Source organism: Pleurodeles waltl, chromosome 4_2, assembly GCF_031143425.1.
Source record: "Pleurodeles waltl isolate 20211129_DDA chromosome 4_2, aPleWal1.hap1.20221129, whole genome shotgun sequence".
NCBI lineage: Eukaryota > Metazoa > Chordata > Amphibia > Caudata > Salamandridae > Pleurodeles > Pleurodeles waltl.
The window spans coordinates 877,494,489-877,518,251 of record NC_090443.1 but is presented as its reverse complement, the minus strand read 5'-3'; the positions used below and the strand labels follow the sequence as shown (position 1 = coordinate 877,518,251).

The window sequence follows — 23,763 nt, the reverse complement described above, 5'->3', positions numbered from 1 at the left end:
ACCCATAGAGTCTTAAGGCACTGCAAGTAGGCATGCTGCCCATTAAAAGAGCAGGTCTTGAGGTCCATCTTGAACTGCTTCAGTGATGCGGTCTGCTCACGGAAGCCTTTCTCTTTGGGGCAACCTGTCATCTGTTCTTTACTAGTTCGGAGGCCTCTGAATATTTGTCCATAAACACTGCTGCTAGCCTGACTCCATGTAATTGATGTCTTTACTTCTAAACAGTTGTATAATGGTCTACACTTGTATTCACTCCTGTGTGAGGAACAGGCAACCTGCTTGCAAAGATATGGAGGACCCCTAGAAGATGAAAGCTAACATATAGCACTTGCTTGTACTGCACAATGGAATGTCAGGAGCTTCCCTAGAGGTGGCCCAATCATTTGTTTGGAACTTCTGCCAAGTAACTTAAGAACAGAATCCGTTGGATCTTTCAAGCACTAGGTCTGTGTTCCATCTCCCTCCTCTTATGTAGTGCCTTGTGCATCCAATGACCTAGGTAAATGAATAGCGTCCGCTGTAATTCCAGATGTTGTTAGGCACCTACAGATCCCTCAGCTTGTGGAACAGGCATGTTTATGGATAAAGGATTGCTAAATATGTCTTTAGTTTGCCAAAATGGAGGCAATAACATTTGGTAATTCTGAGGGAGAGGAGATTCTATCCATTATCTAGGACTCTGACCTAACTATCTGTCAATGATCTCTTAAGTTCAAGTGTGGCGATAGGCTTTATTAGTATTAGGCACACAAATGAAATGTTTAGCGTTTACTACAGTTGTTGCTTTAGTAATCAGTAAATACATGTGCACAGTTTGTGAGACCTGTTTCGGACTTCTGCCCTATGTAAAATATATTTGGTGAATCAATGATTCCTCTCATAATCTATCAAATTTGTGCTTGAAAAATATACTTTTTGGTCATATCAATACAATCTGGTATATACATTGTATAGTAGGATTTGCTAAATGCAAACTTTTTATTCACGGATGTCAGCCAATCGAAGGCCCTTAAGTTACTGAAAGTGGTAAATATTTTCTTTTGAAATTACAAAGGGTCTATAAGTCTTTTGTTCATATCATCCACATTAGTCAAATCTGCCTGTGTGTGTGTGTGTATGTATGTATGTGTGTGTGTATGTATATATATATATATATATATATATATATATATATATATATATATATATATATATTCACTGAGATATGACAGTTATAGTTTAGTGAGCTAACTAACTTGTGACCTCACATATTAAATCACTCATCAATGATGACCTCACACATGACATCTCAGTCATAGCCTCCGACCAGACCATAAATCTGACCCACATCAGGACTCTGACTCATTGCTAGGCTCCGGCAAGTTCGGTACAGTTTTGACAGATCTTCTATGGGGATGCCCAGTGTTGGACTGTGTATGATGATGACGGAGCAGAGGCCATGCCATCCAGGGAATATGCAGGACTGTGCCACAGTTTCATTCATACCCAGCTGAATTGTTCCCTTGCCTCTGTAGCATAAGGGATACAGCATGAGTTGTCCTACAATTAGAGGATGCACCTTCCCTTCTATCATGTAAACCTATTTATTGCAGTGTCACAGATTTCCTGACATGGGGTATCTACGCTGTTATACAACCTTTCCCTTCAAAACCCTTTTCCCTTCATATCATCGAGGTGGATGGCCCTGCACTGAAACTCCATGTCTGGGGTCCACTTGCTGTTAAAAAAGACAGCCCCAGATACGCTAAGGGCCAGGCTGGTACCACATATAGATGCAGGAGCGGATGTGTTTGCACACTGTCTTTCTGCCTCCAAGAATCTTTTCTTGGGAAAGTCTCAGGAGTAAACAGTATCCTCCCCTATGGTGCCCTTTTTTGCGCATCTTATCTAGCTCAGTTTGGCTGTCGCTAGGCTCGGTGAGAAGGTACAATGCTGTGGGATTGGTCTCATAGCGGGTCAGATCTACAGTTACTCTGTGGGGCTCTACTCTGTTAGGTTGTGTTTTGGCCCCAATACTACATAGGTATAGATGGAGAAGGGATTTTGCCTTTTCAGGGGCTACCTCTTTGGATAGGTAAAGCCTATCTGTGCCTACTGCATGTATAATCAGCGTACAGAGGTAACATGACCTGGCTGATGTCTTGGAACCCACGGTGGTCGTGTGCAGATACCACTTGTTTTGTAAAAGGGCGCTGTGTAGTGCATGTGGAATGGCAGTGTTTGGTGCTGTATAATTATAGGTGATGTGGGAGAGGTCCTTACGCAAGCGCAGTGGTAATTTCTGAATAGATTCCGTTCTTTGGAAATCCATGGATGCGGTTGCACCCCTAATAAACAGAGGGTTTATAGATGTATAAAAACACACAACTTGTTGAACATTGTAGGCCTTGAGATGATGCCAGCAGAGATGTCCGTAGTCCTCTGGTGATGGGAGGTTCTTGGTTGTAACACTTCGGGGGGGAAAAAAGTATTTGGAGTAGCATGTGGTTCGAGATCGTGTTGACGGTGTTGATGTAGCAATTTCTTGGAGCGGCTTGGAGCTCTTGATCCTGTTGGGGGTATGTGTGTGGCCGCTGAGAAAGGGATGGTGGTGCACATTGAGGCTCGACTGCAGACCTGTTGGATAAGAGATAGGTTTGGTTGTGCTAAAAGAAAACAATGCACCCTTACATGTTGCCAATTATTTCTTGTGAATTCCTGCCTTTTTTTGTGATTTTAGTAGAGCACCTGAAAGTGGCCCTACCTGGGGGGGGTGAGGGGGGAGGAATGTTATTGTTTATGAATATATTATTTTAGAGGGTTGTTGGGCCTTCCCCCCCTCTGTGTCTGACTACGTGTGTGGCAGTAAAGCATTTCACAAAAGGATCTCATGAGCTTGTGGGTAATGTATTAACTGGCACCCCCAACCCTCCAGTATACTAGTGTGCACTGCTGCGTGTGGTGTTTTCGATGTATGCATGCGCAGGAATGTTTAAAGAGGGGGCATGTTGCACTGAACATTGGTCATGATCGCAATGTGCCCTGAGACCATGTATGTACCCCTCTAGACCCAGCATGTGACTTGCAACATGACCCTCCCTAGTGACGCCAGGTGTCTTGACTATGCTTTTTATCTAGAGATGTCTTTTTAGGGCTAGTTTCGGGCTTCTTTTTATTGGTCATTGGGCTCTTCCCTGGAACTTAGTATGATCGGTTGTGTCAATTATTATGAAAGGGAGGGGATCGGAGAGTTGCTCTGCGATCCCCATGTGCCTCTGATATTGCGATGTCTGAGTTTGAGACTATGGCTCCCTCCAGACAGTGTGTGTTGGCTGATTTCTAGGCCTGATACAGGGATGAGAACATGTCTGTGTTCTACTCTGCTCGGAGCTGTGATGGATCTTTTCGGGCTCACTTTTTCCCCCTGCACCCTCCTCTGCCTCGGAGCATATCTTTCCTGGGAGTTTTGGACCTGTGGTTCCCAGCTGTTACTGGAAAACCCTTGAGGGAAAGGAGAAGGTAAAATATTGCTACAAGGTGTGTTCAGTGCAAGGCCAAGAATTTGTCGAAGTTTGCCAAAATTATGGGAATGGACTGGGACGGCTGGATGTTCTGGTAAACCCCCTTGCCTTCTCCACTGACTTGGCTCCATCCGTTGCATCACAATCTGTCCAAATTCATGCGTGTGCTGAGGAGGTTGAGGGCTCCGCAATCCAACTGTTCAGGAAGCTTGGCTTCCGACACTGGAGGGCAGCTCTGTTTTGGAATCAGAAAAGGGGGCCTACATCTGGCTGGAGGCTTAGTTTTCTGGGGGTACTAACGCTGTTGGGACTACACGCCATAAAGAAATTTCGGTCCTGGCTGGGTGCCCGAGAATGGGGATCTTTCGGCTTGGTAATTGGAACCCATCCCATTTGGCTTGTAGGTGCTGACTTCTAGTTGCAGTTTCCTTACCTTAGAATTTCCCCCAGGCGTCAGACTGGATCTGGAGATGTTTCTTTGAGAAGTGCCCTTGTGCACCATCAGGTGATGTTGATCGACTCCGCGTCTGTCATTGATGTTGTGGTCGCCGTGATGACCTTACGGTCGTATATAGGCGCCACCCCAGCGCTCTGACGTCAGTTCTTTTCTTTCCGCACCAGCCTATGCGTGGATCCAAAGAGAGCTACCCTCAGTCATTTCAGTTTTAACACAAACACAGTTACGTTAATTTACCAGTGTCACAATATCAAAATGACACCATTTTTACCAGCACAAAGAAAAACTGACAGAGCACAAAAAAGAAAACGGATGACCTTGTCAGAAAAACCTTAGCTCGCTCCTAGCACATGCCATCCTAAAGCTAGGGAAAGCTCTGCCCAGTACTCGGGACTAAGTGAGCTTGATAATCTTATTGATAACGGCTCCAGGGCAAAGTAACAACAATTTATGCGGAGAAAGAAAGGAATAACTTCAACAACCAGAGGCCCTTCTTGGCCAAACAGAAGCTATCCCTAATCTCCTGGATCCCAATCATTATTGTTCTGTAATGACCGAATCACACCAAATGTCACACCCAGGTTATGCGTACCATCTGTACCCAGTGGCCCAAGCAAACACACCTCTCACTTCATTCACATACTAACAGTGTTAAGAAACCAGTAGCACTGAGATTACCTGTTTAGCCCAATCAGATTGAGATGTGGGCCCTATATCTCACCCAGAGCCTATGCGTACCATCTATGTCACGCCCAGAGTTTCAAGCGATAGACACTTCTCAAAATTGAGATGCCAGCCCTGTTTCACAACCAGGGCTTATGCATACCATCTATGTCATGCTCAGCAGTCCAAGCGATCACCCCTGTCTCACCTCCAGTGGTATAAGCGGGGCAAAAAAAAAAAAACAAGCAATATTCACCTTTCCTAGCACGCTGAATATGGAAAATGGGTGACTTCCGTGGATTACGTTTTTTCTTAGTTTGCCATATATCACATGATAGGGCTAAGGCTCTTATGTAGTCTCTTACTCTTCTGACGGCGGCTTCAGGGCAGACCTCCGACCCGCGGATTTAGCAGAACTTCTAATCAATTGTGGCGTCTGCTCATCTTGCTTGTTGAGCAAATGTGAATCCATCTGGGTGAGGTCCCCTTCCTTTGGTCGCATGCGGGTCCGAGGAACCAATCAGCTCCTATCTGGCTCGCTAAAATGTTGCTCAAATGTGAATTTACCTTTAAAAAAAAAAAAAAAAGAAGACGAGGCATTTGGCTAAACAGGAATGGCTTGTTTGAATAAACATTACAGAACTGGGGCCTGAGGATTGTCTCTCAATGTACACCAGTTTTGAGTGGTGTTTTATACATTTCTGTGCGTACCATAAAATACATAAAACGTTCCTTTCTTGATTAAGACTGCAAACAGTTATCATGGAATCATAAATAAGGTCCTGATAACAAATGCAGGTGAGCTTTGACCCTTCATGGACACAATGTGGGCCAGCGAGTACATGTCCAGATTTTCGGCCTGAGGGGAGCATGGTCGCTGTGTGTGCTGTGTTCTTACTTGCTAAGTGTTCCTAAGTGTTGGGGTTCCTCATTGGCTAGGGTAGGTGTTAGATCTGGCAGCTTTTTGGCGTATCTCCCCTTTCTTTTTCCCTTCTGACCACCTGGTTTTATGGTGTACTGGACTCTATTTTTGCTGGATTGTTGTCTATGCTCATTTTACCACTGCTAATCAGTGGTAAAGTGCAAGTGCTCCCCATATACATTGTACTGTGGATTGGTTTATCCATGATTGGCCTATTTGATTTACTAATAAGTCCCTAGTGAAGTGCACTAGAGGTGCCCAGGGCCTGTAAATCAAATGCCACTAGTGGGCCTGCAGCACTGGTTGTGCCACCCACATTGGTAGACCTGTAAAAATGAGTAAAAAATGGCTCAGACCCGCCACTGCAATGTCTGTGTGTTCAGTTTTAAACTGCCAATTCGACTTGGCAAGTGTACCGACTTGCCAGGCCTAAACCTTCCCTTTTACTACATGTAAGGCACCCCTAGGGTAGGCCCTAGGTAGCCCCATGGGCAAGGTGCAGTGTATGTTTAAGATAGGACATATACTAGTGTGTTTTATATGTCCTAACAGTGAAATACTGCCAAATTTGTTTTTCACTGTGCAAGGCGTGTCTCTCTAATAGGTTAACATAGGGGTTGCCTTTAAATATCCTTAAAGTGCAGATTCCCTTTGAGGGCAGATAAAAATGTGAAGTTTAGGGTCTCTGAACTCCCAATTTAAAAATAAATCTGTTAGTGAAGTTGGTTTTTAAATTGTCAGTTTGAAAATGCCACTTTTAGAAAGTAGGCATTTTATTGCTTAAACCATTCTGTGACTCTGCCTGTTTGTGGATTTTCTGTATGGGTCAGTTTGAGTTTGGCTGTTCACAGCTCTCATGTAGAATGTGACACAAAGGGAGCTGGGGTGTAGCCTACATATCTTGATGAACCATCTGAGCTAAAGTGGAGGGAGGAGTGGTTGCTTGCACCTGAAAGGACTGTGCCTGCCCTCACACAATGCAGTCTCCAACCCACTAGTGTGTGTGTCTGGGGCCTGGCCTGGGCAAGGAAGGATCTTGCGAACACTAGAGACTTTGCTTTGAAGTTTACCAACTTCAAAAGCAGAATGGGGTATAAGAAGAAGACCCAAAACCCCAGACTTTTAGAATCTTTCTGGAATCAAGAGGAACCTCTGCCAAGGAGAAAAGCTGGAGGAGCAGTACTGTCCGTTTGCTGTGTTGCTTTGCTGGACTGGCCTGCAGTTGCCGCTTCTGCCTTATAAGAGTGCAATGGGTGAATTTTGCTGTGTGTCCTGCTTGAGGAAAGTTCTGCAAGGACTTGGAGTAGAGCTTGCCTCCTGTTGGAGGTCTCAGGGACACCAAAGACTTCAGTTTCCTCGAACTGAAGCACTGGGAACTGTGTGTTTTGTGCTGTTCAAAAGGAGAAACCACTTCGATGCCGCCAACAACGCCGCTGGCCTGCACCGTGACCTGCCAATGCCACACGGAGTCACATTGCCCTGCTCCGCACCGTGATCTGGTCTCACCAACGCCGTTATCGGACGACTTTACTGAGCCGGTGCTCGCACCGTGATCTGTGGACCCCTGCACTCTGGCATCGCCTGCTCACACCACAGCCTAGGCATCCTGACGACGATGCTCCTGCTCACACCGGCGCTGCTGCCTGCACCGTGCCCTGTGGATACTGCTCGTGAGGTACAGGAAGCACCGTCCCGTCCCACACCGCAGCTCCGGTCCACCGACGCCAGCATTATCGACTCCAGTGTCATCACCAGGCATCCTGCCTGCACCGTGGCTGGTGGACTCCGCTCTTGAGAGTCACAAAGCACCGTCCCGCACTGCTGGCTTGGGCCTAACGACGACAGCGCTTCAGCAACGATGACGCCGCTGCCTGCATAGTGACCTTGTGACACCGCACGTCGTACTGCCCCACTTCACACCGCAGCCCTGGTCTCACTAACGCCGCTGGATGCCGTCATTGAGCCACTGCCTGCACCGTGACCTGTGGGCACCACACATCGCATCATTCCGCTTCGTACCGCAGTCCCAATGCCATCCACGCCAGCGCTCCTGAGTTCATCAGCCCGGAGTTCGATCCACAACGCGTGTGACCTCAAGTGCCTGATGACTCCTGCACCGACTCCTGAACCGACACCACGGCTCCAGCGACGCTGCTTTCCGGAGCTCATCGCAAGTATCCCTATGCCCGGTAAATCCAAGGTACTGTTTGTGGGTCTTCCCGACACCGTAGCTGGCCCAAGACGCCACAGCCGGCCAGAACTTGGTTTTGTTGATCACGATTCCGTGATAACCCCAGGTGGAGCTATCGACTTGAAGGAATCTTACAAAATACATATCTTTAGCACTGTATGTTGGATTTTTGTCGTTTTGGTCATGTTTTACCCAAATATATGTTGGCTATTTTTCTAAACCTGGTGTGGTGTTCTTTTGTAGTGTTTTCACTTATTACTGTATGTTATGTGCAAGAGCTTTAAACATTGCTTCTGAGATAAGCCTGACTGCTTGTGCCAAGCTACCAAGGGGTTGAGCAGGGGTTATCTGAGCGGGTATCTCACTTATCCTGACTAGGGTGAGGGTCCCTACTTGGACAGGGTGCAAACCGACTGCCAACTCAGTAACTTCAGTAGCCAGGCAGTAACCTCCACTCTAGTCAGAGTAAGTAAGTTACACACCAGAGATAACCTGTGCTCAAGACCACTATCCTTCTGCTTCTCTGTCAAGGTTGTTATCCAGTGTGCCTCTTCAGAATTAAACAGGGTTCTCCAATGGTCCCCCAAAGTGGATTCCCCATTCACAGGTATGCCCCTCTCCCTGTAGAACCCCTTTAACTCCCCCAAATTGTAACACAACAGGTTGTCAGGGTCACAAGTGTAAAACAACAAGAGTCCCAAGTGCAGGAATGTGAAGTAGGGGTAATAAATAAAAATGACTAATGTGAGAACAGGAGAATCACAAAATACTACACATAATGGTCTAAGTGCAGAGCTATAGTGCAAAATGAGTCCTGGTTGGCTAGGGTAAGCACCTCAGGCAGGCAGTAACCTTCACTTTAGCCAGGGTAAGATAACCTGTGCTCACCCCCTAGTAGCTTGGCACGGAGCAGTCAGGCCTATCTTCAGAGGCCATGTGTAAAGCATTTGCACAATATACTCACACCAGTGACACTTTAAATACACCACCAAGGAAACTCCACACAGGATTACTTATACAAATGTCTCTTGTATTGTAGATCTATATAGGCATATTTATCACAGACTCCTTATGCCATTCATAATAAACATGGTACACATTAGGTAATCAATGAAATGCTACTTTGTATTCTGGCGTTTTGAACATTAACAGCAATATTATCTCAGGGCATGACATGTAGCAGTAAGCAGACAAATCGCTAAGGGTTTCCCTAAGGGCATGACCACCACAGCATATTTCAGAATTACCCCTCAGGGTGAGTCAGCAGATTCAGAGTCCCCCACCCATTGGACAAGAAGTGGCACATGAATCGTAGTACCTAAACCCCAAAAATGACATCATGAGTGGATCCAAACTGGCAAGCCCACATGAGCACAGGGAGCGCTGCCCTCCTATCACACTGGTAATTAGAAATGCAGGAGTGAGGGCTCCGCTATAGAGCACAGGCAGGCCTGAGCTCCTTGTTGGTAATTTACAGTAATGGAAGATCTCATGGCCAAGCTTAGAGGAGCGCAAAAACACTGGCACTCCTATCGGGGTTATAGCCATAATGTGTCTGTGGGAGGCGGCTGGTTCCTGGGAATAATTGGGGGGGGGGGCCCTGTTGAGGTTCCCTCGTAGCATCACCGGCTATGGAGACCGTCTCCCATCGAAGATATGCAGCCATGTGGTGGGGGGCTCCTGAAGGAAGGATTGGTGGGGAGGCCTTTTTGGATCTCCCCTCGTGCAGCAATGCTCTCCCTTAGCTGCCCGTGAGTGTTTAGACTGCTCCATGAATCTCATCTGTCTTGCTGCTTGCATCATCAGTGAGGGTGGGGCTAGGGTGCGCTCACTACCTCACTCATCAAATTCGAAACACTGCTCCCCTTGCACAGCAGTTTGGAGATCCCTTGGCGGTGTCCGAAGCAAAGTTGCAGGCGCTCTGAGGGGATAACAGTCTCCTGATGTAGTGCTGAGGTCAGGGTCCTGTTGAGTTGGGCCAGTGAAATGTTGTGCTGCACCCCTCTCAGCCAGGCAGTTGGCTGAGGGGCGGTGTCAATGCCGCAGCTGCCTGGAATTAGTAGATGTAGCTCCTGCTTTTGCTCCCCTGCTGATAGCGCACGCTCAGTTTGGAGCGGTGCGAGGCTGAGGGAGAGCTTCACATCAGTTAGATGCACGCTGACTTCACCAGAAGATAGCGGAGGAGAGTACACAACACTCACCATGTGCTAATGTCTTGCACAGATAAAAGCACTCTTCCTGCACTGGATTCGGACGAAGTCGAGGACCAGGGAAAACTGCGCTGTCCCTGTGCTGGGCTCCTGGAGAGACACTCAAGGGGGGCACAAAAAGGGGTAGGCAGGCCAGCACACCAGAGTAAACAGTGGCGGTTCCTCCTGGCCATACAGCAGTACCAGGGAAGTCCAAGTCAGAGAGTACTGGCAGCAGGGCAAATAGCAGAAAGGCAAACCTGACGAGTCCTTTGTGCCACCCAGCAGACACCAGGCAGCAGGGCAACAAACAGAAAAGCAGTCCAGATGAGTCATTTGTGCAGTCCAGTAGTCCTTCTGACAGAGGTCCGGTCCCGGTTCCAGAAGTTCCACCCTCCCCCTTTCAGGGGCAGAGTCCCTTTTACTTACACTCAAAAATGCTTTTCTTCTGTGGTAATTTCAAAGGAGTCCTTTCAAGTCAAGCACAACACCCTGTCAACCCAGCCCTGTCTCCAGACATCAGTAGGGGATAAACCCATCCATTGTGTGAAGGCAGGACACAGCCTATTCACATGTAAGGTGTGAATGACCCTCCCTCTCCCCAGCCCAGGAAGACTACCAATTTGCAGATGCCTCTTCTGCCACACCGAGCCCTTCCTGTGTTATGGCTGTCTGGAAAGTATGCACCAAGTGGAGCTGTCACTCTGCCCTTAGGCTGCAAAAGCACTAAAGTTATAAGCACAGAGAAATGCCCACTTTCTCGAAGTAGCATTTCTAAAATGGTAATTTAAAAGCCACCTACACCAGTAAGCAAGACTTCTCATTACCATTCCAAACATACTAAACATGCTTACGCTATTCCTCATAAATCAGAAGACACCACATAGGCGTATGTCAAGACATTCCCAATGCAATCCTAGTAAAGGAGCAGCACTCTCAGTAATGAGGAACTAAATAGGCTGTTTGTCACAACTAGGACATGTAGTACATAAAGACATATGTCCTACCTTTTACGTACACATCACCCTGCTGATAGCGCTAGCTAGGGCCTACCACAGGGGTGACTGTGGTTTAGTAAAAAGGGAGTTTAGTCCTTGGCAAGTAGTTTGACTTGCCAAGTCACAGTGGCAGTAAAGTGCGAATGCAGGCCCTGCAGTGGTAGGTCTGAGACAGGTTTGAAATGCTACTTCTGTGGGTGGCACAATCTGCACTGCAGGCCCACTAGTAACATTTAATTTACAGGCCAGGGGTATTCCTTGTACCACTATACAAGGGACTTGTAGGTAAATTAAATAAGCCAAACAGGTGTAAACTGATTATACCAAGTTGTAGGGGAGAGAGCACATGCACTTTAGCACTGATTAGCATTGGTAAAGTGCCCATAGTCCTGAAGCCAACAGAAAGAGGGTCAGAAAAATAGGAGAAGAAAGGCAAAAAGTTTGGGGATAACCCTGCAGAAAGGTCTATTTTCAATACTAACTACATGTGGCATCTAAATTTTTGGTGTTTTTGGGAATGCACGCACCCTTCTGGACGTGTGTTTTATTGGGGCCAATCTCCTGGGACCATTGTGGTTTCACTGTGCCTATCTATGGGGTTTGATCTAAGTTTCCTGCTATATGCCATCTCACCTGTGACCTACCAGTTAGTGACCTCCGGCCTAGGTCTCAGGGCCTGCCTGACCACGTATCTACCAAATTGATGGAGAGTTCACGATGGGGGAATCGAATAATGGCGATGCAACCTCATTCTTATATACAAATGTATTGTGTGCTTGAATGGTGGATGAAGGAATGAATGGATGACAGAATGGTGGATATCAGTTGGTAAATGAAGGATGAAATGATGATGTATAGATGCTTGGATGGAAGTGACAGGAGGCTTTCTATGGAGGTTCAGGCTTACTTGCATCATGTACTTGGTGCAATGAGAGCTTCGGGTCTAGGTTGCGGGGGATATTTTAATTTTCTGGCTACTCCCTTGCTTGTCAACATGTATTGAGATGCCATGTCATCTTGTACAGGAGCGTCATTTGCATTATACCACCTCCCTGGAATCTCTGGGGAGCTGGGTGCCGTAAGATTAGTGTCCAAATGGCACTGGCTTCTGTGCCTGTTTTTCCCCTGCTCTGACATCAAAACAGTGAAAAAGTGAAACTTCTCTTTTCTTGATAGCTCTGATGAGAAAACACGTGGGTTTTTAATTCTCTACACTCTTTAAAGGCTTCATGAGGAAGCCATATAGTGCATGGTTGTACAGCACTGTGCAACAGATGACTGGGTCAGAGCTCAGTTTTACGATTTGCGGTCATTTTTAGGAGCGAGCGCAAAGCGCTGCGTCCTGTGTTGTAATCTCTCTTTGGGCTTCTAACCATGCCCATGTTACGCCAGTGACTTTCATTGGTTTGCGGGCTTGCCTTTTAAAATCCGCTTACTTTCATTAGTGAAAGGCATGCATGAGTCATGCCTTTTTCGGTGTTTAGCCCTCCTTGAGCGCACCGACCAACTACTGAATACATATGAGGCTCAATGTTTTCCGTCTGGTTTCTGGACTACTTTTTCTCTTTATTTATCAACATGATCTCCCTGAGCAATAGTCAAAGGCTTTGCAAAACATCGATCCTGTTACATAGGTAATTGCACTTTTGCCGGTTACATGGATAATTGCACTTTTGCTGATAGGTTTCACTGCGAGTGAACTTTTATTTCCCTTTGTGTGTCTGCTTTGCACTGATGGCGGCTGTTGACTCACTTATGTGTAAGTTTTACTTTTCAGTTGATATGGCAAGAAAAGTCCAGTTAGTTATGTGAAACTGTTTTATTTTTCATTTTCACTTTACGTGGCAAGAAAAGTCCGGTTAGGAGTTTACAAGGCTAATAGCTCTAACTCAAGCAAAAGAGACTCATTGCATTGGAAATGCTTGTTTTCACTGCAGATCAAAAACGGACACGCTCTCAGCGCTGATGTGTTTGACCCGCCGTGATTGTTGTTTTTTTTAGGGTCGAGCCTGCGTTGCATGCGCTGTCACGACTCACGTGCTGCTTGTGCCTGGAATTTGCAGATCTGGTGGCGTGGATCTTCAATGTTCGACTTTGGCCCAAAAAGGGGAGACTCTTTCTGGTAGCCACGGTGCTGTAGGCAATGGAGACGCCAAGAACAGACCGTGCCCTTCAGAAAATAGCGCCAGAGGGAAAAAAAACCTTAGGAAAAGGGGAAAAACCTCCAAACAGGAAGACTCCTGGAAAAAACAAGAACAAACAAACAGGAATCCAAAAGGAGCAAAGGTCAGGAAACACAGAATGCTGAAATCCAGAACCAAAAGGGGAGGAAATCAGGAGCGAAGACACTAACTGAGCAGAAAGTGTTGCAGCGCAAGGAAATGAAGAAAACACAGCCCTTATATACCAAAAGACAGGAAGTGACCCACAGGAAGTAAAAGGACACCATATTAGACAGGGAGAGGTACATAGAACAAAACAGAATAGAAACCATAGAGAATAGGGAACAATGAATGCTGGGAAGAGAAAGGTAACCTGGGAAGGGAAGAAGACATAAAAAAAGTACAACAAAAAGACCCCAGAAAGAAGAAAAGAAAGAGGACAAGAAGGAAGAAAGAAGAACAGGTAAGGGGGGTCAGGAGACCCCAGCAAGGCGGTGGAAAACGATAGAGCGAGGCCCCATGCAATGCCTGGGGCCTCAAAGTGCATGAAAGGCTGGGGGCGCGCCGCGTTTTAGAAACGCGCTGTGCGGCCCCAGCCGAACGCCCGGCTTGTGCCGAACATTCGGCTCGCGCTGCACCACGCGGCGCGACAGTAGGTCCCCCTCCCGAAGGGCCAGGTTTGAGAGGAAATAAACGGTGAAAGCGTTGAATCAGGCGAGGAGCGTGAACAGAAGATGCATCTTCCCAAGAGCATTCACTGAGAGGATAACCCTTCCAATGAATCAGATACTGAAGGCGTTTGTGAAAAAGACGAGAGTCACAAATTTCCTGTACTTCATATTCAGGAACATCATCCACGAGTACAGGAGGTGGACAAGGAAACTGACGTGAGTAAGGGTCAGGCACATAAGGTTTAAGCTGAGAAACATGAAAGACCGGATGAATCTTCCATGTATGAGGTAAGTGAAGACGGACAGTGACAGGATTGACCAACTGAAGAATACGGAAAGGCCCATAGTAACGAGGTGTGAACTTATTTTGAGAAAGACGTGAGGGTAAGAATTTGGAGGAGAGCCAGACTTTATCTTGCGGATGATAGTCTGGATTGGTAGCACGTCTCTTGTCAGCAGCCTTCTTCATATATCTCTTGGTATGTAACAAATTACATCGAATTAGTCTATGGATTTGGAGAAGGCGTTTGGAGAAATAGGTAATAGCGGGTAGAGGAGAGTTGGATTGTGGAGAAGTAGGAAAAGAGGTAGGATGAAAACCATATGAACAGAAAAAGGGAGTGACCTTGGAGGCACTATGGACTGAGTTATTGTAGGAAAATTCTGCTATAGAGAGGTAAGTGTTCCAGTTATTTTGGGTAGAATTGCAAAAGCATCGAAGATATTGCTCTAGTCCTTGGTTCAGACGCTCGGTCTGGCCGTTGGTCTGAGGATGGAATCCTGAAGACAGGGCTCTATTAATATTTAGTGTTTTACAAAAATGCCTCCAAAATCGGGAAATGTACTGAGGACCTCTATCAGATATTATGGTATGTGGAAGTCCATGGAGACGGAAGATATGATCAATGAATATTTGACTTAGTTCTTGAGAAGTGGGTAGCCTTTTCAGGGCAGTGAAATGAGCCATCTTCGTGAAAGAATCCACCGTGACCATGATGACCCGGTTTCCTGCTGATGGTGGGAGTGAACACATAAAATCAGTAGAGATGGTATGCCATGGGGCCGGTGGAACAGGCAAAGGCTGTAGTAATCCTGCCGGTCTGGTATGGGGTATCTTGATTTGGGCACATATGGGACAGGCCTGAACGTATCTTTCCACATCCAGCTTCCAGGTAGGCCACCAGAAAAATCGTGAAAGAAGTTCTTGTGTGGCCTTGATGCCTCTATGACCAGCTACAGGTGAATCATGGCACATTTTTAATGCCTTTTCTTGCACCTTGTTAGTGGGGAGGAATATCAGGTTTTGATAATAAAAATATCCTTGTTTCTTATGTATTAATGGTCTTAGTTCTTCAATGTCGTGGTCCGATAGGTTGGCGTATTCCAGTTGTACTTCTTCCAGGAAAGACTGAGCCACTCCAATGATCTTACGGGGTTCCAGAAGATACTGAGATGAGGAAGGAGTACACTCTGGATATCGGCGAGACAGAGCATCAGCCAGAATGTTTTGAGATCCAGGAATATATGTGATAAAAAAATCGTACTGACTGAAGAAAAAGGCCCAGCGGGCCTGACGACTATTCTGGCATACAAAATTTCGTAAACATTGTAGGTTACGGTGGTCTGTCCTCACCTCAAATGGTTCCTTGGAACCCATCAGAAACTGTCTCCACTCAAGGCAGGCTGTTTTCAGAGCCAATAATTCCCTTTCCAGTACAGAATAGTGTTGTTCAGCTGTGGAAAGGATATGAGACAAGTAGAAAACAGGATGTTCAAGACCATCATCCTCTTGTCGTTGGAGTAAGACAGCTCCGATGGCTCTCTCAGAAGCATCAGTAACGACTATAAATTGTTTGGTGGTATCTGGATGTCTCAAGATGGGGGCTTGGGTGAAGACTCTCTTTAATTCTTGAAAGGCTGCTTCAGCCGCCTCGGTCCAGACAAACCCTTTCTTTAAATTTTCCTTTTTTAAGGTGTGAGTTATGTGGCTAGTCAGTCTGGCAAAGTCTAGAATGAATTGTCGATAGAAGTTTGCTAACCCTAGGAAACATTGTGTTTCTTTTATGGAAGAAGGAGAAGGCCACTCTAGGATAGCTTGTACCTTTTCTTGATCCATAGCTATGCCAGTGGGACTTAAATGATAGCCCAGATATTTGACTTCCGTCATGTCGAACTCACATTTTTCTGGTTTGCAAAATAGTTGATGAGCACGAAGTCTTTGAAGAACTTGTTTCACATGGGAAGAATGGAGTTCAGGATTTCTAGAATAAATAAGAATATCATCTAGGTAGATCACGACTGTCTGATTCAGAAGGTCTGAAAACACTGAGTCCATAAATCTCTGGAAGATTGCGGGGGCGTTAGTGAGGCCAAACGGCATAACCCTATATTCAAAATGGCCAAATGGAGTCCTGAAAGCTGTCTTCCATTCGTCGCCTTCTTTTATGCGTAAAAGGTGGTAAGCTCCTCGTAAATCTAATTTAGTAAAACGTTGAGCCCCTCTGATAGCTTCTAGTATGTCCCTGATGAGAGGCAAAGGATAACGATCTTTAATTGTTATTTTATTCAGACCTCGAAAATCCAGGCAAGGACGAAGATCCTTTGTCTTCTTGGGCACAAAAAAGAGAGGAGCCCCAGCCGGAGACGACGATGGAACAATAAGACCACTCTGTATATTTTCGTCCAGATACTCTTTTAGAACTTCTCTTTCGGGTTCCGTGAGAGAGTACATCCTCCCAAAAGGAACAATTGTGCCGGGTTCCAATGGAATAGCACAATCATATTCTCGATGTGGAGGTAGCACAGGTTTCGACGGTTTTTGGAAAACATCCTGAAACTCCAAATAGTGGTCTGGGACCCCTTGGACCGTATTAATGGACATACCAGTGGCACCTTCAGTATCTAAGGATCTTTTCGGAGACCAATACTTGTCGGAAGTAAAACAGTTCTCATGACAAAATTGCGAAGACAAAGAAACTGTCCGGGTTACCCAATTTATATACGGGTTATGTCTGATGAACCACGGAATTCCAAGAATGATGGTATGGTTGGGGGACGTGATAAGATCGAAGGAAATGTGTTCTTGATGGTTTCCCACCTGTAGACTTAACATCAGGGTAGTGGTGTCTACAGGACCCGAGGATATCAAGGATCCATCCACGGTGTGTACCTGTTCGGGTACTTCTTTTGCTTGTGTAGGAACTTGGTGAGCAGCAGCCCACGTCTTGTCCATGTATATACCACTAGCACCACAATCTAGTAATGCCATAGTCTTTTCTTGACGACCGTCAGGAAGTTGTAACAGGACAGGAAAAATGAACAAGGCGGTTGTATTGTCATTAAAGGAGCTGATGGAAGGTATAGCTGTAGATCCCGTCCCCTCCCTTCTTACAGAGGACGGGAGGTGGCGTTTCCCGAAGGCCTGGGCGGACGTACAGGACAGGTACGAAGCATGTGACCAGCAGAACCACAGTACAGGCACAACCCTCTCTTGCGTCTGTCTTCTCGTTCACTAGCAGAGAGCGGACCTCGGGTAGTATCCACCTGCATGGGTTCCCCTTCGATGTCTCTAGCAGGAGTGCGAGGTTCCTCAGAACGCTGTAGGCAAGCTCGTGAGCTACTTGGCTGGGAAAACCCTCTACTCCTTTTCTTTTCCGATCTCCGTTCCTGAAGACGATATTCGATGGACAGTGCTTGATCCATCAGGCCACGAAGCTCTTCTGCTCTGGTAGAATGTACTAGTTCATCCTTTATTTCTTCTTTGAGTCCTCTACGAAATAAAGTTACCAGAGTACGTTCCACCCAAGTGGTCTCTGCCGCCAGCTGACGAAAACGGGTTATATATTGCAGGACGTCTTGCGAGCCTTGTTGGATGTCACATAGGGCTTCTTCAGCAGAGGCTTCCAATCCAGGACGGCTAAACATCTGTTTGAAGCGACTCACAAAGGTGGAATAGTCCGACAATACCGGGTCGTTGGAGGACACCATCGGGGTTGCCCAGGCCAAGGCTGGACCGGATAAGGCACTGATAAGATAACCCACCTTGGTCCTGTCGTGGGAGAATTGGGTAGGTCGGAAGGCAAAGTACACTGTTAATGCATCCAGGAACTCGCGAAGCTTGGTTGGTTCACCAGAGAAACAAGGGGTGGAAGCGGAGATAGTTGGAACATCACTGGTGCGGAGAGCCAAAGCCTGTCGTAACGCAGCATTTTCATTGCGTAGTTGTTGCAATTCCTGAGCTTGTTGCTGAATCGTGGTCAAAAGAGATTGTTCCGGATCTGCAGCAGCCGCCACTGAGTCATCCATGGTGTTTGAGGATGTCGGAATGGTTGGGCGCTGCAATCTGTCACGACTCACGTGCTGCTTGCGCCTGGAATTTGCAGATCTGGTGGCGTGGATCTTCAATGTTCGACTTTGGCCCAAAAAGGGGAGACTCTTTCTGGTAGCCACGGTGCTGTAGGCAATGGAGACGCCAAGAACAGACCGTGCCCTTCAGAAAATAGCGCCAGAGGGAAAAAAAACCTTAGGAAAAGGGGAAAAACCTCCAAACAGGAAGATTCCTGGAAAAAACAAGAACAAACAAACAGGAATCCAAAAGGAGCAAAGGTCAGGAAACACAGAATGCTGAAATCCAGAACCAAAAGGGGAGGAAATCAGGAGCGAAGACACTAACTGAGCAGAAAGTGTTGCAGCGCAAGGAAATGAAGAAAACACAGCCCTTATATACCAAAAGACAGGAAGTGACCCACAGGAAGTAAAAGGACACCATATTAGACAGGGAGAGGTACATAGAACAAAACAGAATAGAAACCATAGAGAATAGGGAACAATGAATGCTGGGAAGAGAAAGGTAACCTGGGAAGGGAAGAAGACATAAAAAAAGTACAACAAAAAGACCCCAGAAAGAAGAAAAGAAAGAGGACAAGAAGGAAGAAAGAAGAACAGGTAAAGGGGGTCAGGAGACCCCAGCAAGGCGGTGGAAAACGATAGAGCGAGGCCCCATGCAATGCCTGGGGCCTCAAAGTGCATGAAAGGCTGGGGGCGCGCCGAGTTTTAGAAACGCGCTGTGCGGCCCCAGCCGAACGCCCGGCTTGTGCCGAACATTCGGCTCGCGCCGCACCACGCGGCGCGACATGCGCTTGCGAGACACTTTAGGAGTTAGAAAAGGGCTCGGAGCCCCATCCATGTCACGTCAGTGTCTTTCATTGGTTCATGGGCTTTCTGTTAAAATCTGCTTGTTTTCATTAGTGAAGGCATGCATACGTTATGCCTTTTCCGGTGGTTAGCCCTCCTCGAGCACAGCGACCAAGTACTGAAAACATACAAGGCTCGCTGTTTTCCATCCGGTTTGGGGACTACTTTTTATCTTTTGTTCGCAGTGCGATCTCGCTTGGCAGAAGTCGAGCGCTTTGCATAACATCGCCCTGTATACATAGTTAATTGCACTTTTTCCGGTTACGTAGATAATTGGACTTGTGCCGATAGGTTTCACTAGGAGTGAACTGTAGCAGCGCGATCGCGCTGTTTTTTTCAATGTGGCAAAAAAAATCCGGTCGGGAGTTTACAACTGCTGTAACTCGGAGAAAAGCGAGACCCTATTGCATTGCAAGTACATGTTTTTAAGGGGATGGCACTCGTGCTGCTTTTTTGTCCACGGGGACTTTGCCAACGACAATTGCAGCGCAGTTTAAATTAAATTGTCGCTCGTTAGCAGGCGGCAAAATAAGCGCGTCACAAAGTTCGCACACCCTCTTTTCGGTTTCTCTGTAGATTTCCCAGATTGCAAAAGGGGCTATCTTGTGCTTTGCGCTCTTACTCACTTCTTAGGTCACATTTGTCACAGCCAATCGTGGTCTCGTTAGTGGTGGAAGGCACAAAGCCTGTGTTAGTGATACTTTGCATAAAAGCCCCACCAGTCTGCCCCTGCAGTCGTCTGGCACGTCAGGCCCGGGGTGGGGGGGCGGGGGGAGAGGAGAGGAGCGAGCAAGGGGTGCATAACATTAAAGTTATTTCATGTCTACATCCGCAGCATAAACCTTTGAAATTGAAATAATTAGCTGATTACCGGCTTTGTGGACTTTCTCTCAAGCTGTAGCATTATAAGAATTGTCACAGGAATGTCTCCTTTTTTGTCATGCTTACGTGCGATTAATGGTTTGTAAGATAAATTTTAATTTCCTTCACAAAATAGCCAAAATGTGTTTATTTTTTCTCAAAACGCAGGTTATTCCTACGAAAGACCGCATTGAAGGAATGGCTGCTTTCTCCGAGAAGCGACATCCGCATTTCACCGGAGAGTAAGGACATGAGGCCTGGCTGAGACGACCTACAGATGCCCTGACATCTCACCAACCTATCAACCACACAACCTGTATAGTCTATAGTTCTTAACTTAAAACACGATGTGTACTTTATAATGCACAGAATAACCATGCACTACAGTAGTGATATTCTCGTTTAAAAAAAAAAAAGTTTTCCTAACTCCTAACAGTGTAAAGTGCTTAACCACAGTAAAATAAATATAATTCAAGTTTTTGGCATCTAGTTTGCAGCCTGCCAATGTAAATGTTTACCAATGCTTTCGACCAGTTTGTGCAGAGATGGCAAATAAAGTGTGTCACGCTTTCCTTCACTGTACGTACACTTTCCATCTTCAGGCAGCGAAAACTTTGTTCATTTCACTAGAAAAATTAAATTCTCCTTTTTCAGAGCTATGAAGTGCCAGCAGAGAAGTGGTGGGGCTTGAAACTCCTGTACACTGGAGGTTTCGTGGGAAGGCCGTACAGGACCTGGCTGTTCATCTCTGTGCAACAGGGGACTGAGGTCTCTTTTCCAGTTATCTGCGGATTTCGCAAACCGAGAAACATGCAGTTCATTTTGTGCATCTCGCTCACTTCTACACAGTGCTTAATTTGGTGGTGGGGCCACTCCCATCCATTTTTTGGAAACCGGCGCGTATTTTTTCCTCATCAATGACCGCGAGCAAGATAGGGGAAATACAAAGGAGAAACTTGGAAGAGAAAGATGGGGAAACCCGTCGGGGAGGTAGAACGCAGGAACCTGTAGGAGACAGATAGTTGGTCGGAGTGGGTAAGGGTGTGTAGCTGGTACCGAATGTTACAGCCACGAGATCGGTTCACGACTATGCAGCCCTGGTATTCGATGCGCCGACTTTTAAAAGCACTTGCAGCGAGCTTCTGACCCGAGCTTTGGGCACCAGCCCTCATTCTATTACAAACCAAGCTCTTCTATGAAGTATCAGAAGTTAGTGGTCTCAGTAATGGTAGAAAGCTGAAAGGACGTGTTAGAGGTGTTTAGCGGATAAAAGGGACGTCTCAGTACTTTCGTGCACTAGTCCTGTAAAAGCAGCACCTTTGTGGACCTGCTCTCAAGCTGCAGTCTGAAATCTGGTTCAATCCGGCCCTCCTGGAGCCATGATGGTCACGTATTTCCGTAGTAGAAGGTAATGCTGAATGTGGTGACACTGGTATTTGACCCATAGAAACAGCACGAGGAAGTGACTAGAAGGAAGCCTGAAGGACGAGGTCAGAGGTGAAAGTACTATATTTAAAGAAACTGATTAACTTCTTATCTTGTTCAAAGAGCATATCTGATGTCATGTAGGATTAATAAAATATACCTCGTTGCCATGGCTGCCTGCCCCAGGATGAGGGAGGTGGGGTGGAACTATTGCACCTGATGTGGAATTCTGTGCACCTCTCCGCCTACCGGGTGGAGATTGTTGACTCTATCAATTATGTCAATCAACGTAATATTCTGCATACCCAAGTGACAACCTTACTGGGGTTAATCCCACGTTCAGCGAAGTATAAAGTCACATCTAGATTGATAGACTTGGCTTTGATTGGAAAGCCTCCGAGCGGGGCGCAGGTTAATCCGTGGTAGCGTGATCTCATTAAACGGTCTGGTTATGAAAGCAGGGCCCTCTTCAGTAAAGCCAAGGGTAGGGGTTCCTCAGAGATGGCGAGGGCACGGGAGGGATTTTGGACGAGGTTAGAGGGGTGGATATGATGTCGGAGGCCAGCTCTTTCCCCCGAGGGCCTGAAGTACCCCGGTTGTGAGTGTGGCGCGCAGGCTCCTTCTCTGTTTTGATTTATAGCCGGGGGGCTGCTGGTTTCAGGCAGTGGATAACGGCTGGTGAGTTCCGGTCCCCCGTCCTGACGCTACTCACACTGTGTTACGTGGCAGGCTGGCTCACCACACAACCTCTTGTACTCATTGATGCAGTCGATGCTATGCAACAGATGGACTCAGCTTGAGGGGCGTGTTATCACAAGATGAATAGCATCTATTACTGATGCTCAGGGTTGGGACGGACTGGACTAGTGCAGACATGTCGATTCCATTCCTATTGCCAGATATTCTCAAACTAATATGGTGCATGTCCTGCTTTGTTTTTATTTTTATTGTTGAAAATTCAAGACATTCTGTTTAAAAAAAAAAAAAAAAAAGGAGAAAGTAAAATAAAGTTTCAAATATTTGACAAATATTCCACAGTAACACAATTTGTGATTTAAGGCAAAAGTAACAAGTATTGTCGAAGTTCATAGGGCTCGGTTTTACCCTCTCCACCCTCCCCAAAAAATCCATCATGGCTCCTGGTGCATCACAGCGTATTGTGAATGCCTTCATTCGCCTGCCTACAGTCCATGTGTCATGACAGACCAGCGGCCTGTTTTTAGGGTCGAGCCTGCGTTGCATGCGCTCGCGAATGCGTTTCGCAGCGAGACTCTTTTGTATTTATAAAAGGGCTCGGAGCCCTGCCAACTTCACATCAGTGTTTTTTATTGGTTGGTGGGCTTCCCTTATAAAATCTGCTTGCTTTCATTAGTCGAAGGCACGCATATGGCATGCCTTTTCCGGTTGCTAGCCCTCCTCCAGCGCAGCGACCAAGTACAGAAAACATGCAAGGCTCGCTGTTTTCCATCGGGCTCCTGGACTTTTTTTTCTCTAATTTACGAGCCCGATCTCGCTTGGCAGAAGTCGAGCACTTTACTACTTGATTTCACTTTTTCGGGTTATGTACATAAATGCACTTTTGCCCGATAGGTGAAAAGTCGGGTTAGAAGTTTACAACGCGATCAGCTCTAACATGAACAAACGCGAGACCCGATGCATTGTAAATGCTTGTTTAACTTTACTGTTCTAATATGGCCAATGCTACAAAGTAGTAGGGTCTCCAAAAAAGAGAGAGTGGCTCAGTAGCACTTAGCAGTTGCTGGCCCCTTGGTGGGGGTGGGAGAGGGATAACATTAAATAAAATCATTGGCAAAGTTAATATGTCTGGCTTCAATGATTTATAACATACATAAAGGCATGACAAAATTACATTTGCATTCTTTAGCTTATTATATCCAGATTTATTGGATTTTGCAAATGTTCGATTGTAAAATAGGCACTAAGGTAGCAGGAGTGCAAGCTTCCTTCACAGAAAACAGACATCAGCAGCACCAACCTCCCTCGTGCTCAGAATAGGCACAGACAGCACCTCTGCAAGGTCCATCACAGAGGACAGGCAGCACCATTATAAGCGTACTTCACAAAACATCCAGCACACTCAGCAGTAGTGCAAATGAGCTGAAGCAGTGCGAGCTTTCCCTACACACTATAAGTGCAAGCCTGACTCATACACAGTACTTGTATAGGGCAGATAGAGGCAATGCAGGCTCTCTTAACCCAGCCCGGGTTCTTCAAAAGGGAAGTCGCCATGCAAGCACAGAGTGAAATATCTGAACAAATAGAGCAGCAGAGATGCAGTGTATTTACAACCAGGCCGAGGACTCTTCAGGTTAATGAATACTTCAGCATGGACACAAATGTCTCTGTTTGCTCTCAAATCACATCGGTGAACTGCGTAAATGCAAAACAGAAAAAGTCCAAAGGTATGGAAAACTTTTAGTTTATGGATCACAGTGCACAGCAGACATCTCTTGAAAACTGTAGGTCATTCACTTTGTTCCTCTCCCGCACCAAAAGAGATGTAGCTTGAA

General features: G+C 46.4%; 1 protein-coding gene across 1 annotated transcript in view; it reads left to right on the top strand.

The window, feature by feature from the left end:
• The window catches only part of ECHDC2 (enoyl-CoA hydratase domain containing 2), a 111,956-nt gene extending 91,577 nt beyond the window's left edge, over nucleotides 1–20,379 (top strand). The window contains exon 10 of the mRNA XM_069232655.1: nucleotides 19,976–20,379. Coding sequence (XP_069088756.1) covers nucleotides 19,976–20,053 — 78 coding nt within the window. The 3' untranslated portion in view covers nucleotides 20,054–20,379. The remainder of the gene's footprint in view (nucleotides 1–19,975) is intronic.
• Nucleotides 20,380–23,763: the final 3,384 nt, after the last annotated feature.